Raw genomic sequence first — 17,848 nt, forward strand, 5'->3', positions numbered from 1 at the left:
TTCCTTTCAGTGCACAGTGACATGTGGCCAAGGCCTAAGATACCGAGTGGTTCTGTGCATTGATCACAGAGGGATGCATACCGGTGGCTGCACTGCTAAAACAAAACCTCACATCAAAGAAGAATGCATTGTTCCCACTCCTTGCTACAAGCCCAAAGGTAAAACACAGGGCAGAAGAATCCTTGCCTGTTTTTCTCTTTCCCTCCCTCTAAATACATGTACTCCCCGCCACCCGAGTGGCAGGACATTTCCACCAGTAAGTCGGATGTCTGAGAGGTGATGCCTTAGGTTTAATTTTAGCCAATATAGTGGAGTAGGAGGGCGGGGGGGGGGGAGATTCACATCTGGCAACCAATGCACCCCTTGGGTTTCAGATAATACATGGGTAAAAGGTAAGGTAAAGGTAAAGGACCCCTGGACGGTTACATCCAGTCAAAGGCGACTATGGGGTTGCAGCGTTCATCTCGCTTTCAGGCCGAGGGAGCCGGCGTTTGTCCACAGACAGCTTTTTGGGTGACTAAACTGCTTCTGACGCAACGGAACACCGTGATGGAAACCAGAGCGCACGGAAATGCCATTTACCTTCCTGCTGCAGTGGTACCTATTTATCTACTTGCACTGGCGTGCTTTTGAACTGCTAGGTTGGCAGGAGCTGGGACAGAGCAACAGGAGCTCACCCCGTCGCGGGGGTTCGAACCGCCGACCTTCTGATCGGCAAGCCCAAGAGGCTCAGTGGTTTAGACCACAGCACCACCCGTGTCCCAGTACATGGGTAGACGAGTCTAAAAAGCCCAGGACACAAATTTTCACAGCCCTCTAGCAGCTATAAAGGTAAAGGGATCCCTGACCATTAGGTCCAGTCATGACCTACTCTGGGGTTGCAGCGCTCATCTCGGTTTATTGGCCAAGGGAGCCGGTGTACAGCTTCCGGGTCATGTGGCCAGCATGACTAAGCCGCTTCTGGCAAACCAGAGCAGCGCACGGAAACACTGTTTACCTTCCCGCCAGAGTGGTACCTATTTATCTACTTGCACTTTGATGTGCTTTCGAACTGCTAGGTTGGCAGGAGCAGGGACCGAGCAACGGGAGCTCACTCCGTCGCAGGCATTCTAACTGCGACCTCGATCAGCAAGTCTTAGGCTCTGTGGTTTAACCCACAGCGCCACCCGTGTCCCTCTAGCAGCTATAGTGGCTTATTTACCAGAAGTAGTATTTAGCGTTAACTCTGAAAGTGGGTATATTCTGTTCTGACTGCACTTAGCTTCCTAGAGCAACATCAGGGTCTGAGATGATGCCGTATCATGTCATTTCCAAACAAGTTGCAAACGCCATGATAATTGTATTGTGTCAGACCAAAGTTAAGATCAGCTCAACAGCTTGCAAAGTCAGCAAGTTTGCTTTGTTTTATTTATTATAACATTGTTATTGTGTTTTTACACCCTGCTTCTGGGATTGGCTGCCTCAGATGCTAAAGTCAAATCATAGAATTGGAAAGGACAGCAGTATGCCTTGGGCTGGCCTTGAGGATTTGTAAACAGAATGTGACTTAATATGTCTCTTTCCCTCTGACCCACCAAGGCATATACACACCATATTTTACAGGCATCACGCAGGCATCTGTACAGGAAAGCACCATCTGTGGGGGTTTTTTGATTTTGTTTTACAAGGCTGTACAGTTTTTTAAAAGGGCAAAAGAAAAGCAGTAAGGCCTGACTTTCCATTACCATAAAAATAAGTACAGTATACGGTGTATAAACAGAAATATCTCTTTACATATTAGAGTTAATGAACATGGTAAAATACAGATTAAGCTAAGAGCTGCATTTCCACACATATAACATCAAGTGGTACCACTAAATATATCTGAGTAGAAATCTGGCAAGTAATGGTTGGGGAGGAATCAGGGCATAATAACTTCATTATCCTCTTCCTCTTGTCCTCATGCCCATAAATCTACTCCAGGAAAATTCATCACAGGAGATGTGAAATAGGATTACAGGTTATAGTCACTGTGTGTTGCCAGAATTGCAACGGATAGTTCAATCAATGTGAAAGACTGTATGAAAAATGTTGAATGCACAATCTATTGGGGAGGTTGTTGGTAAGGGGAGTGGGTTGTTGCTGTTGGGTTTTTTTGCATCTTTATTTTAAAGCTTGTTGTGTGAAAATCATTCAGCTTGGTTGTGCATTTTTAAACATTTTATTTACAGTCCATTACTACTTTGTCATGTAGTTATGCATATTTTCATGTTGTAAGTCGCCTTGAGCATGATTTGAACCGTGGGAAGGAAGCATGGAATAAAAGTATGTATGTATGTATGTATGTTTGTATGTATGTATGTATGTATGTATGTATGTATTAATTTCCTGTTCTGCTCTGTGGCAGTCTTCTGTGCCTGGAAGAAAACTTGGGGCCCTAAGCAGCAGGGAATGCCCTTATTGAATCCTTAGGCTGGGTATACGTCCCTATAGTAGATCCACCATCAAAAGATTTCATCTAAATTTTGTATCTTGCAGCATCTAAAGCTTCACCCGCCCAGTCCATACACAAGCAGAAAGGGGAAGGTTAATAGAGTTCACTCCAGATTGCATTCCCTGCATATGTTAAATTTCACTTTTGAAGTTCTCTCAACCTTCAAGAAAAGGTTTTTTTGGGGAAGTGCAATGAGCTATTGTGGGAGGTTCAGAAAAGCCGTGTTCCATATGGACCCAGGGCTCTTAATTCTAGGATTAAACACAAAACAGATTGGGCTTACTCAGAAACAACCGCATGTGTCGAATTGCCAGAATTAGAGACTCTAATCAGAGCAATGTTACTCATAAGTAGCAACTATCTACAGCTGCTGTTTTTCTAGCTCGTTTGAATATGAGAACTGTAAACTGTTGTTCAAGTGGATTTGAAGGAAAAAAGGGGTTTCATGTTGTTTCTGGGTCATGAATTTCAGGGAGGAAATGGTCATGTAGGCGGATCACATATTTCCAGCAGCCTGTTGTAGTCAGAGAGCTTGGGAGCAGCGCTGTAGCATCCAGTGATCTCCGCAGAGATCAGTAGGTCGCTGGGGATGGTTTTCTGTTCCTTCAGGGTGAAGTCATTCATTTGTCATGGGCTCAGGTCCTCAGGTCTAGCACTGAAGGGCCACTGCAAGTCTGGTTTGCTCCAGTTTACTCTAGCCAAATCCAGATTTATGTTCCCAAGGGAGTATATTTTGGCTCCTAAAGTGAGTATTTTATTAGATACTTCTAATGTATATTTTTGGTACTGATTTTGGAGGGGAAGGGAGAGGTCGGGATACGGAGCAGCACTGTTTTGTATCAAAAATGACAGGGAAAGTATTCGGCTCATTCTTCGAATTCACATAGTTGATGAACTGATAAGCTCAAACTGGAAAGGGCATCACTGAACTATTTTTGCATTTGCCTGTTTCTTCAACTATCACTCATCACATCTGGATTTTCTTGAATGTCATAATAAACCATCAGAGTGGAGTTTAGTATATATATATTTTCTTCAAGTTATTAAAGTGAGGATACAATGGGTATAACTACACACATATCTTTGACTAAGTAATGCAGGAATCTTCAGATCTGTTAACGTGAACTTGGGGCTATAAGGCACATTAAAAGGAGCAGGGGAAAATGTGTGCACCTGTGTATTTTCACTTCCTGCCACCGCTTACAAGTGAAAACAAAACCTCATGTCTCCCACAGGGGAAGATCCATGACTTCTGTGTCATGAAGCCCACACATCCCTCTGGCAGAAATGTACAGAGCGCACAAACACAGAAAGAGCTATTGCAGATGTAATACTAAACCAATGTTTAGTGTAATGAAACTGAGCTTCAGGCTCATTTTGTTGTTGTTTTTTAAGTAATTTGTAAAAAGTTCCCATTCTTCTTTAAAGCCACAGTTGTCCTTCTCTCGCAGTTTGTATGTCAATTTTGCCAGTTCCACATAATCCATCAGCTTCCCTTGCCAATGTTCTTTGGTGGGGATTTCCTCATTCTTCCATCCTTGTGCTGTAAAGACTCTTGCTGCCATTGTCGCATACATAAATAAGTTCATTAATTTCCTTGGCAGGTCTTTTCCTACAATCCCTAACAGAAATGCTTCTGGTTTTTTTTACAAATGTTAATTTAAACATTTTCTTCAACTCATGATATATCATTTCCCCCCCAAAATTAATTTCTCTACATTCCCACCACATATGGTAAAAAGTCCCTTCTTTTTCTTTGCGTTTCCAACATGCATTTGACACGGTTTTATACATTCTTGCAATCTGTACTAGTGTTATATACCATCTATACATCATTTTTATATAATTGCTTAATTAATTAAATTACTTAAAAAAACAACAAAATGAATTGGACTCCTTGGCAGGTTTTGAATAAACATACACAAATTTGTTTTTGTTAACATAATAGATAGATAATTTAAGGATCTTTACAATTTTATAATATGCAGAGAATAATATGTGTTAAAAAAAACCAGAGAGAGGAGCTGAGGGAAGTCTGGGGGTGGATGGGAGGGAGGGAGGGGTTTTCTTGGGGAGGGGGGAAATGGGGGGGGATGAAAATGATATGTTTTTGATAATTTGTTATGTTGAAATTCTTAATAAAAATTATTTTAAAAAAAGAAAAGAACAGAAACTGGGCTTCAGGCTCCAGCCCCTTTGTCTCCTCCAATACGTCTGCAAGGAGGTGTTTGGAAGCTTTTGCTTGTGTTTTAGATACAGCTGCATCTTAACCATAGTTCAGATTGACGTTTGGGGTTTGGATGACACACTAAACCAGGGTGGCTATCCTGTGACTATCCAATTGTTGTTCACCTCCTGTCACATCCCTATTGACCATGCTGTCTGGGAATGATAGGAGCTGCAGTTTTGCATTGTTTGCAAATGAGGCCGCAGAGACTTATTGTACCCTGTCCCCAGAGACAGAATGTGCTCTCCACAAACACTGTCGTCATCGTGACTAGTGTCTTGCTAGTATGAAATAAATGCAGCACACAGAAAATCGGTGGATTGATTTACAAAAAAAAATAAAAATGATATTACAGCGGCATATTTCCTATTTACCTGTAATTATTCCCGCAGAAAAACTTCCTGTTGAAGCTAAATTGCCATGGTACAAGCAAGCCCAGGAGTTGGAAGAAGGAGCAATAGTATCAGAAGAACCAACGTGAGTATGGTTTTCTGAAACTGGGATGAGGTCAGGAGTTGATCAGTGCTTTGAAACTGTATTTTACTTTAAGACTAAGTGTGGTGCATTTTGTTACATTCCGGAATGGAGTTAAACCCCATTGAAGTTAGGATATTTTCCATACCCCATAATCCTGCCCTTAACTTGAAAGTCTTCCTGGCTGATTTGTGTCTTCTTGCGAAGAGTTACACCACAATTAACATGATGTAGCTCTAACAACCGAGTAAGTTGATTCACAGAGGGCTTATTTTTATGACCCTCTAAGCTTGTAGCAGCTGAGGTTTTTAATCAAGTTGTGCTGATTTTCACTCGTAGCCGAAGTGGTTTTGTGCATGCTGATTGAGTTTATTTATTTTGGTTCGTGTAAACTGGTGAATAAGAGCTGACTCAAACTCTCCGTTGCGGAAGCAGTTCAAAACCTTTCGCATAACTGTACAGTTCAGGCTTCGCATGAGCTTGAAAGCACACACAAACATCAAAACTTGCCGCTTCCAGCCTATGCTAGCTCAGAGCCAGCCTAGATATCACATTCATCACAGAAATGCCATGTTTACAGCAATTCATCTTGTGAACTCTGGCCATCGGATCTGAGATTTCCACACACCCTGCACTCCCAAGGTTCATGGGGTGCTTTCACCAAGTAAATTTTCATTTCAGAAAATGTCTCTCACTTAAACACTTAGAGCAGCCTTTCTCAACCTGTGGGTCCGCAGATGATGTTGGACTACAACTCCCATCACCCCTAGCTAGCAAGTCCAGGGCTAGGGATGATGGGAATTGTAGTCCAACAATATCTGGGGACCCACAGGTTGAGAACCACTGGTTTAGAGGTTCCCACCTTGAAATATGAAATGGGACACGGGTGGCACTGTGGGTTAAACCACAGAGCCTAGGATTTGCCGATCAGAAGGTCAGCGGTTCAAATCCCTGCGACAGGGTGAGCTCCCGTTGCTCGGTCCCTGCTCCTGCCAACCTAGCAGTTCGAAAGCACGTCAAAGTGCAAGTAGATAAATAGGGACCACTCCGGCGGGAAGGTAAACGGTGTTTCCATGTGCTGCTCTGGTTTGCCAGAAGTGGCTTAGTCATGCTGGCCACATGACCCGGAAGCTGTCTGCCGGCTCCCTCGGCCTATAGAGCGAGATGAGTGCCGCAACCCCAGAGTCGGTCACGACTGGACCTAATGGTCAGCGGTCCCCTTTACCTTTACCTTGAAATATGACAATTTACTTAACATATTTTTCTGTGTATAATACCCCCCATGTATAAGACGCCCCCTATTTTGGGGGACTACATTTTTAAAAAATGGGGGGAAATGGCCGAGAGTTGTTGAGCTTTTTTGGGGGGGTTGCCCTGAGTTGGTGAGCCAATCCAAAACAGCCCTTGCCACAGACACCAATCACCCACCCAGTCACCAGTGACAAGCTGCTGCTCATGGCTGAAACAAAACACCCGTCTCCCCTCTGCACTATCCGTGAATAAGACGAACCCCGATTTTTAATATTCTTTTTGTGTAAAAATAAAACAACCCTCATCTTATACATGGAAAAGTACGGTAATCAAACATTAAAAACTAAAGAATGTCATTGATTTGCCAAGCTAAAATATTACAATTTATCCAGGGTGGGGTGGGGACTAAAGAACAAGCCCTGTAAGACTTTCTCATAAGGTTCCCTACCATTCCTACTGTATTGAAATGGGAAGTGGTTTCTCACGGGATGTTGATAAATGCCAAATTAGATGTGAAGTATATTTTTTCATGTGAAATGCGAAAGGCTGGGCTGGATGAATCCCAAGCCGGAATTAAGATTGCCGGAAGAAATATCAACAACCTCAGATATGCAGATGACACAACCTTGATGGCAGAAAGTGAGGAGGAATTAAAGAACCTTTTAATGAGGGTGACAGAGGAGAGCGCAAAATATGGTCTGAAGCTCAACATCAAAAAAACGAAGATCATGGCCACTGGGCCCATCACCTCCTGGCAAATAGAAGGGGAAGAAATGGAGGCAGTGAGAGATTTTACTTTCTTAGGCTCCATGATCACTGCAGATGGTGACAGCAGCCACGAAATTAAAAGATGCCTGCTTCTTGGGAGAAAAGCAATGACAAACCTAGACAGCACCTTAAAAAGCAGAGACATCACCTTGCCGACAAAGGTCCGTATAGTTAAAGCTGTGGTTTTCCCAGTAGTGATTTATGGAAGTGAGAGCTGGACCATAAAGAAGGCTGATCGCCGAAGAATTGATGCTTTTGAATTATGGTGCTGGAGGAGACTCTTGAGAGTCCCATGGACTGCAAGAAGATCAAACCTCTCCATTCTGAAGGAAATCAGCCCTGAGGACTCCCTGGAAAAGACCCTGATGTTGGGAAAGATGGAGGGCACAAGGAGAAGGGGATGACAGAGGACGAGATGGTGGGACAGTGTTCTCGAAGCTACCAGCATGAGTTTGACCAAACTTCAGGAGGCAGTGGAAGACAGGAGTGCCTGGCATGCTCTGGTCCATGGGGTCACAAAGAGTTGGACACGACTAAACAACAGCATATTTTTTCTTTGTTTAAAAGCAGCCACAGGGGAGAAGGTCCACCTAAGCATTTTCCTCGATGCTACTTTTTCAGCCACTATCACCTTTTCTCAAAACTGCTGCTACTGTGAAAGGGACAAGGCCGGCCCTAATATTAGGCAGAGTAAGGCAACTGACTCTGTTCCACTTCTCCCTCCTGTGGCTCCTAATCTGGACAGCTGTCCCAGATGTGGCGCAGGATTCTACTCCTATCATCAACGTTGAAGTAAAATTCAAACATCAGCCCAGTTGGGTTCTGAACATTGAATTAGGATGCAGTGCCATCTACTCCTTTGCCTTAGGCGGCCAAATGTCTTGAGCTGGCCCTGGGATTGGGGGAAAAATTAACGTCTTCCTCATGGTGTCAGAAAGGCAGCAGGATTTCTGCAAGCTGCTTCAGCTGTCCTTTAGACTCTGAACCTTTCACATTCCAAAACACATTTAGCTGAAACATATCTAGCCTTCCTGGAGACAATTTTTGGTTTTGATTGATGTTAGAGCCATATTTTCATCTCATAAAATTTGTCTTTGAGATAGTAAAGCTGCCATGCTGGCATGGCTGACCTGAAATCGCGCAAATTTTAATTGAAGCCATGGGGAAACAGTGAGGAAATGTACAATATTATACTCAAGATCATAGTTATGTTTATATTTATATGTATCGTATGTAAATATATATTTGTCAGCTATTACATGTTATGATGAAGTTATACTTCAGAGCTATTATATATTTCATATGTGCCTTTTGTTCATTTATAGCCAAGTGCCAGATACATGTTTCAATCTGTTTTTATTTATTTTAATTTGGAAGCCCAGTTTTTGGATCTCTGCAGTTTTCTGTCTACTAGTAAACCACTTTTCTAAATACGTATTTAACAAACTATAATTACCCTTCAGTTGTATAATGGGAACTGGGCAGTGTTGGGGTGTGTGTGTGTCAAACAGGGATCACGTTGCTTACACTGGAAAGGGATGATTTGAATCATAGCCCATATTTCTGCTGCAGAGCACTAAAAAAATAAGCTAGAAGAAGCCACAACTCCAGAAGAAGTCATGATCATGGACTTATTGACAAAAGTCTGGATATGAATGTTGAGAATTAATGTTGGCGTTGCTTCGTGAGGGGAAAATAACCTCCCCTAATGCTGGGTGTTGAATAGTTATTGCATTCTTTTAAAAATGACAGCACAACAGATTTCTCAATAGTGGTACAAATGTATTTTTGTAAGGATTCTGGGATAAGGTACAACAGAAAATATAGAATATAATTATAAAGTATTTTGGACAAACGGCAATTGAAGGAATTATATACAGCCTTGGACGGGGGGGGGGGGGAATGAAAGGAATCCCAAGAACTTAAGCAGAGATTTTATTTGTACTTATCAGCACCTTTTTATTCAGCAGATCTGTTTGCTTTACAGAGTTGTTTCCCCAGCTGTAAAATGGAGACACAACTCTGTAAAATAACATCACAATGTTTGAGTGGATTAAGGCTTCTTTGATAGAAAAAGAGATATTTATTATATTTCATTCTTTCTTTGCTCTGTTGCGAAATGCCTTCTTCACAATTACTACCTCATTGAAGGGAGTGAACCGAGGAGAGCATTTCGTCAATTTTGAGGGTGGGGTCAAAAATATTGAACGTGGTTCCAGTTGTGTAGGTTATACAGTGTGGCATGTAGTAGTAGTGGTTTTCCATTCCCTTCCGCTGTCCTTGTGTGGTTGTAAGGAGCATTGGTGTACGGTGGGGAGACCACAGGGGCAGTTGCCCCAGGTGCAAAATTATTAGGGGCACAAAATTTCAACACCCGGTGCTGCCTCAGTACAGCTGTGCACTTTCATTGCTGGGCTCCACTGAAATATTATTATTAGTAGTATTAGTATTAGTATTAATTTATATGCCACTCTGGGCAGCTCCCATCAAAGTATTAAAAGCACAATAAAATACAGTGGTACCTCCAGTTACGGACAGGATCCATTCTGGAACTCCGGTCGGATCCCGAAGTTTCCGCAACCAGAGGTGTCTGTTCTGAGCATGCGTGCATCATGGTAGAGTGCTTCTGTGCATGCGTAGGGTGCGGAAGAGCACTTCTGCGCATGCGTGTGCATTGAAACCCAGAAAAATACTTCCAGGTTTGCCGTGTGTGTATCCCGAAGGATACATAACCAGAGGTGCACGTAAGTAGAGGTACCACTGTACAATGGTACCTCGGGTTAAGTACTTAATTCGTTGTGGAGGTCCGTTCTTAACCTGAAACTGTACTTAACCTCAAGCACCACTTTAGCAAACGGGGCCTCCTGCTGCCGCCACGACGCCAGAGCACGATTTCTGTTCTCATCCTGAAGCAAAGTTCTTAACCTGAAGCACTATTTCTGGGTTAGCGGAGTGTGTAACCTGAAGCGTATGTAACCTGAAGCATATGTAACCCAAGGTACCACTGTATCAGAAACTTTCTTGAACATAGCTTCTCCATGCGAAGCAGGAAGAGACCTCTCCAGGCAACAGAACAACTCCTCTTTTCCTATCTTCAACCACAATCTCCTGGGTGATGAGGACACCATTACGCAGCTGAATGTGCATGCGTATTCCACCTGTTTCACTCCATTCCACAAATCTGCTCCATGCAGCTCTGGGCACTGACAACCCACGCTATGCCACTGCACAGGAGTAATGTAGAAGGTCTTGTTTAGTTAGCAGGAATGGGAAATGCCAATCGCCCGCCATCAAAAGAAACCTGGCTCTTGAAGGCTGGCTGGCAACACTTCTTTCCTCTCTCCAGTCCCACAAATACAAGAAAGAGGAGAATAAGAAACTGCCACTCAGCACACTTGATTCATCTAGCTGAGATAAACTAGTCGCTTTCCATCTGCCTGAACTAGATAGGATATCCTCCTCTATCATAAAACAAATTTCAGAGGGCTAAACTGCACCTATGACCCACCCTGCAGTTGTGAAAACAGCCCTTTTTGACAAGCCGAAACACAAACCTACCGTCTGCTAACCTTCCAAAGGCAACAAAATCTTATGAGAATGATCAGTAATATGATCTCTATGGAGAACAGCTAAATTGAGGGTTGACTCTATTGCCAATTACTATTAGAAATGAGACAGATGACTCGTATTAAATTTTCTCTATAGGGTTGTGTACTGCAAGGATCTTAATCCTCTAACTTAGCCCTACTTTAAGTGAAGATTAAAGAATGCCTCCTAACAACATTTCTTAGACCCTTTGGCTGCAATCATATGTGCAGTTACTAGTGAAAACAGTGACACTTGCTTCTGAGTAAACGTATAAGATTGCTCTGTTAATGCCGGTACATTGAATAGATTGGGCACCACAATTCAAGGATGTTGACAAGCAGGAACGTGTGCAGAGGAGGGTGACCAAGATGATTCAGGGTCTGGAAACCAAGCCTGATGAGGAACGGTTGAAGGAGCTGAGTCTGATGGCCTGGGACTCGGGCTTGGACTCGGAACCAGAGGAGTCTCAGTCTGCACTGGATCCTTTGCCTCAGGCATCATCTGAACCAAGTCTGGGGCCTGATCCTGAAGAGTCCCTGTCCGCACAGATTCCCCTGCAACAAACACCAGCTGGGCCGAGTCAGGCGCCTGAGCCTGCACTGGCTCCAGATGCAGGGATTACCTTGTTGCCTTCAGCTGGGCCATCACTTACAGCTGTTCCACTACCAGTTGGGTCAGGGGAGGGGTCTAGTAACCCACCGACGTCTCCTGAGCTGCAGAGACTGAGGTCTGAGAGAAGGAGAAACCTGAGTACTCACAGGAGGAGTGCTTGCCTTTGGGCAAAACAGGGAGGTGAGTCACTGGGGGATCAGGACCGGCCGCTACCCTGACAAAGATAAAAGGCTGTCGGACCCTGCCCCAGGTTGCGGGAGCAACATTGCTGTATGCCAGACCTGTATGCCTGCCTGAGATCCTGTACCTGTCCTTGCCTGGTATCCTGCCTCATGTCCTGCCTTGGACCTGTCGGACTGACTCCTAGTCGAACCTTCGGATTCTGGACCGGACCAGGACTGCGTTTCATGGTTTACCCCCGGGACCACCACACTGAGTATCCTTAGCCTGGAAAAGAGGAGACTGAGAGGAGGGATGCTAGCCATCTGCAAATATCTAAAGGGCTGTCAAATGGAAGATGGTGGAAGCTTGTTTTCTCCTGCTCTGGAGGGCAGGATTTGAACCAATGGCTTCAAGTTACAAGGAAGGAGATTCCGACTAAACACCAGGAAGAACTTTCTGACAGAAAGAGACATACAACAGTGGAACGGTCTCCCTTGGAAGGCGGTCGACTCTTTTTCTTGGAGGTTTTTAAGCAGTGGTTGGATGGCCATCTGTCATGGATGCTTTAGCTGAGATTCCTGCATTGCAGGGGGTTGAAATAGATGACCTTTGGGGTCCCATCCAATTCTACAATTCTGTGAGTCTGTGTCTAAGAGCTCTAGCATTATATCAGGGGGAGGGCAAGGAAAATGAGGCTTCCTTGTTTTCCCTCACCCTTCCTTCAATCCCATCTCTTGAGTGGTCTGGACAGTGCACTGTTCTGAGCTGAATGGAGCTCTGAGCTTGAACCATCCCACAAATGGAAATACACTGCAACATTATGTTGCAGCTCCCACTCATCAGTTTATAATCTCCACTGGGCCTGATGGATTCATGCATAGTTCCATCTATAGATGCAGGCAAAACGTTGCATGCAACTGCAGTTGCTAAAAGCGCTATCTAAACCAGTATGAAAGCTCCGTACTATGACACCCTGTTTTCATTTTTAATTAGAATACGATACAATATGATACGATATGATAATTTTCATTGTCGTTGTCCCATACAGAACAACGGAACTGAAAATCTGCATCAGACATTCAGAAACCAAGAAGCCTGCTATCCCAGCTATCCCAGCCTGGTTAGCCCCCTAAAAACTTTGATACCCCATAATTAAATACAATATACTCCCATAGAGACTACCTTACACTGTGTTTGAAACCAAAATTGCATTTGAATAGAAACTGTTTCTCAGGCAGCTAGTCCTAATCTTTATAACCCTGTACCTTCTTCAAGAAATCATTTCCGGGGTGTGCACTATCCTGCTCTTTTCACAACCTGGGCAGGTAATCCCTCCCCTACCTGGCCTGGTCTCCTTGGCAACACTTCCCCAGGTGGGATTGGACAACTGACTGAGGTAGGCGGAGACCTCCAGGTATCCCACCTGAGGGAAGGCAAAGCCAAGCCTATGCTGATGGAGCCGCTCCAGATCTAGGGGCTGCGCGCGTCCACGCAAAGGGCACCCCCCGTTATAAGCGGGGAGCGGTCACTCCTATGCATTAATATCTGACCTCTGTGATGTTTTTTGAAAGGAATCCAGTAATTTAAGAAGAGGTTTAAAGGCACCATTCTATTCAACAGGGCTGTTGACAGCAGAGCTGTTTCTTCAGCTGTAAAATGGGAGTGATAATATATTTTGCAGTGTTGCGAATTGCCTGAGGCAACGCCTTATGATTCTAGATTGGAAAGTGTGTTCACTTAAACCTCAGCTAGGTCCTTTTAATCCTCCAGTGACCATAGCCATATAATAAACACGCAGGAAAGAGAGACTCCATTGATGGCATTATATACGGACCTCTAGGTAGGAACTGTGTTCCTTGGAATGCTACCTTCAAAAGCAAGTGTAGGAAATGTAGATGTGAATTATAAAAGTAGCTGAAAACAATAAATCCACCAGTGAGTAAAACATAGTCATAAACTCCTTATGTCCTGTTCCTTGCCACTTTATCACATTGATGTTTGGGAAAGTTTAGTATGTGAAAGAGACCGTTCAGAACTTAGCTAGTCTCATCCTTCTCTTCTTCATGGAGGCCTGATTTCATAGCCCACTACACAACCTGAACACAGTCCACTACACAGTCATCGCGGCTGAAAAAAGTCAGGGACCTATTAGTTTTCATCTGACCTGTTTCATTTGCCGAGTTGGGGGGAGTTTTTTTCTAAAAGATTTGCAACTCTTGAAAAACACTTTTGTATGTTAACACGATATCCAGCTTTTAACATTTTGCCATAAATAACCTGGTGTGAGCTGTAAAAATAAAATAAAGCAAAAGGGGGGTGGGCAAACTGTAATATCTGGATGCCAGATGGCACCGGCTAAGTGATGGGGCTGATTCAATAAGAAACAAAAGGAAATTCCTGACATGCATCTATTTGAATAGAACCCACAGGGAACAACTTAGCTGCAGAAAGGCCAGTAGTATGCAATCGCCCAATAATAATTCCTAAATGTTAAGCCGCGCTTGCTTAGAGCCAGTCTTTTAGAGGTGAGATTTCCTACCAAAAGGGCTTAAGGAACTAGACAGGTGATGTGTTTTCAGAACTTTTACCTGCATCTTAATGTACTTGATCTGCGCGTTCATTCTACACGGAATTGCTCCAGTAAGTAGCAGCATAGCAAAAACATGTATTTATATGTTTGTTTGTTAAAATTAGTATACTGCCCTTCATCTGAAGATCAGTTCACAACACAGAAATACAAAATGAAAACACAGAATACATAATAAAACAGAAACAAACCAATTACACGCCTCAGGCCTGTCCCTAGTTGTGGTGAGGTTACAGTGGGGAGGAGAGCTATGAAGACCACCATGACTTCCTTGGAGGAACGGCGTGATATGGATGTAATGAATAAGATAACTTTTTTTAAAAAAAAAATATGGTTCCGACTTCTTTTGCAGGGTTGTTACAAGCATTATAGCAACTCAGGATTACACTCCATGCATCTAATGAAGTATAGGATGTATACTGCAATCGACAAAACCTTATCCCATAGTAAACTTGTTGGTCTTCAAGGATGCCCCATGACTTTTTGCTGTGCAAAGGCTCGCATGACTGCCTCTCTGGAAATGGTTACAAGGAGATGATGTCTCTGAAACCGTTTGAACATTCCATATTTAGATGAAAGAGGAGATGAAAATTGGTTGTTAGAGGTGCCCTGGAGGATCTGAGGCTGTCAGCGAGGATGTTAGTTATGTATATATTGCTCTTGATATTATCTACGAATACTTTTTCCCTTTCGTTTTTGCACTGCTTTCTGTCGGCCAAAATATCTCTTTGGAGGTGTATTTCCTATGGTTGCAGTCCATTGCGTTTTGGAACAGTTGGGAAAATTCCCTCTCAGCTGCCAGGGCATTGGATCAACTTGTGCGATTTCTTCCCTTTGTCTTTCTCCATTTCTCTTGCCACTGCTCTCTCAAAGCTTTGACTACAAACCACCCCACTTCGCTCTAGAGGATTTTAACGATAAATGAATGTGATTGTTCCATGCCAAAACAAAATGTGGACATTCTCACTGCTAATATCTGTTTAAAATAGTAGGGCCCCGTTACATTGTTGTTTTTATAAACGAGGCGATCTTTATCTCAGGAGCAATATTCCTTAACCGCAAATGTTGAATTTGAAGCATGTTCATTTTTATAAGTTAAAAGAACTCAGACCTTCCTGCCTGAAGGAAGAAGAGTTTGTCAAATGATTGCACAGAGCTTCACATCAAACAGGGGCGTGATTTGGCATTTTATTTTGCAACTTGAGAATTTAATTTTAAATTTTAATTTTAATTAGGGACATTGCTTATTTGTTTGCTTTTGAAAAAAAGGATTTGTGAACTTATTTGCCAGGCATGGTTATTTTTGCATTAGCCATGGTCTAGAGATACATGCATTGTTAACAAAACTGGGTATATCAGGCACTTACTCCTCTAGCTGGTAACCCAAGATTACAAGGCAGTTGGGGAGCTTGTGGAAGGAGCAGAAGAAATTGCATGCCCAGGCATCATGACCCTGCAACATGCATGTGCTTGAATGACAACTCGTGACAACATTCTTTGATTCAAATCACACCACAACTTTATTGATTACAGATGTAAGATGTTTGCAGTTCTGGATATAATGAATTTTTGTTGTTGGTTTCTACAGTCCAGGCTACATGCTAGCTTTTATAGCCTAGCTCTTACAAGCAAACAAACAATGTGATGATTCGAGATTTAATGTGAAAGAATTGAGAACGTGGCAATTAATATTTCTGCTAATTATCACATGCACTTAAATCCAGGGTACCGTTCCAAGTTTCTGTTGGGAAAGCCAAAATGGTTTGGGTGGGAGTGCCCATTTCATAGCAACAAATAGCTAATGGTTTGGGTTAATTGGGCATAAGTCATGTAGATCAGGTCTGCCAGAGTTGTTCTACCAGTGTTGTTCTACCGAAGCATCAGGAGAAGCAATACTGTGGGTTTGAATGCTTCCCACTCACCGCTCCTCAAAAGCTTCCTGCACATAAGATCATAATTGCCTTGCAAATATGTTTCCAAATGCCTCAGGAAGTTCACAAGCAGGGCGTGAATGTGACTGTCGTCCCAAATGTATCCAGCAGCAAAAATATCATCATCATCATCATCATCACTTTTAATTTGTATACCATATTTCTGTCTTACAATACCCAAGGCGGTTTACAAGCTGAAGAAACAAAGAATGTACACCTTATAACAATCTAATGCAATACAAAAACGTGATAATAAAACATAGCTTTAAAATAAGCAACCTACATCAAATACAGTAACATTCGACAGTCATTAGAATAGTATAGAATAATAATATCAGCATATAAAAAAATCAAACAGAAATCCATTCTTAACCATTACAATAAATACCGTAATTTTTGCTCTATAAGACTCACTTTTTCCCTCCTAAAAAGTAAGGGGAAATGTATGTGAGTCTTATGGAGCGAACGCAGGCTGCGCAGCTATCCCAGAAGCCAGAACAGCAAGAGGGATTGCTGCTTTCACTGCGCAGTGATCCCTCTTGCTGTTCTGGCTTCTGAGATTCAGAATATTTTTTTCTTGCTTTCCCCCTTCAAAAACTAGGTGCGTCTTGTGGTCTGGTGCGTCTTATAAAGCGAAAAATACGGTAATTTCTAAACTTCAATCAGTAAAACAACGGCAAGCCACAGAGCATAAAATAATACAATACATAATGAGAAGCAGAGACTGGAGGGTGGATCAAGGCAGGTGGAAGAAGTCCTTGCCTGGTGAAGTCTCTCCTCTCACTCTGCATGCAAGTTGGACCTGAAACAAAATGTCGCAATCCAGAAGAAACATTTTCCAAAATTCAAGCCACCCCATTCCATCCCCTTCCCCCCCCCACCTGTTTTACATTTCCGTTCCTAAGAGTTAGCATTCTGTGACTATTGAGTAGGCTTGGTTCTCACTGGGTTCTTTCTTCATCTTAAGTAGTTTTCTTTTTTTTAAAAAAGTACTTCTGCAAATGGAGTTTCTCTCCCCTCCAAGTCTACTGATAATAATTGCATTGTTACAATTATTGTAATCGTTATTTGTGGGTGGTGCCATTGTAGCTGCATAATCAATGGTACTCATAACCTGAACATCAGAAATATACAGGATTATTAGCTCAATGTATGGAACTGCCATTTGATCCAGTTACTATTTCAGTGCTAAGTTCCGTTCTGAGCTAATTCACTGAGATTCAAATAATCAAGACCATGCTAAGCACGGTGATCCTGATTATATCAATTCACAGGATATTAATTCTGTTATCGCTGTAACCCTGTGCGAGTAGCGCTTTGATTTACCGCAACTCTGACTAGTCAAGGGTCGCTCGTTCCAAATAGATGAATAAGCTTGGAATATATCTCTTACAGTTTTGTACTACAGAGTAACTCATAAGCATATATTAAGAATTTATTTCACAGCAAAGTAGCACTATCACCAAACTCAGAAATATGGTTGTTATTAGTAAATGTTGACTTTCTAATGGCAACCTTGTATGTTTTATTGCTCTCAGCTCCACAGGTTCTCCTTATGCCTTTGAAGCAAGTTATTACATAGCATAAACCTACCCTACTAGGCTCATAACTCAAAATGCAAAGTATCTGTTTAGGAAGCAGGAAAAAATATAACTTCCTGATGTTATTTCCTGCTTTTCAGTTATGAATTACTGTGCACAGTGAAATGATTAATAATGAGTAGATTATAGTTTATGCAGCAATTTTCATTCCCTAGAAGAGTTTCCTTACAGGCT

At 42.6% G+C, this 17,848-nt stretch overlaps 1 protein-coding gene across 3 annotated transcripts in view; it reads left to right on the top strand.

Annotated features, from left to right (window-relative positions):
* The window catches only part of ADAMTSL1 (ADAMTS like 1), a 473,481-nt gene that overhangs the window by 355,267 nt on the left and 100,366 nt on the right, over positions 1-17,848 (top strand). For all 3 annotated transcript variants that reach the window (XM_083419278.1, XM_083419280.1, XM_083419279.1), the window contains 2 exons: positions 11-158; positions 5,093-5,177. In XM_083419278.1, the coding sequence (XP_083275404.1) occupies positions 11-158; positions 5,093-5,177 (233 nt within the window). The remainder of the gene's footprint in view (positions 1-10; positions 159-5,092; positions 5,178-17,848) is intronic.

Source organism: Podarcis tiliguerta (genome assembly GCF_965153285.1).
Source record: "Podarcis tiliguerta genome assembly, chromosome: 17".
NCBI lineage: Eukaryota > Metazoa > Chordata > Lepidosauria > Squamata > Lacertidae > Podarcis > Podarcis tiliguerta.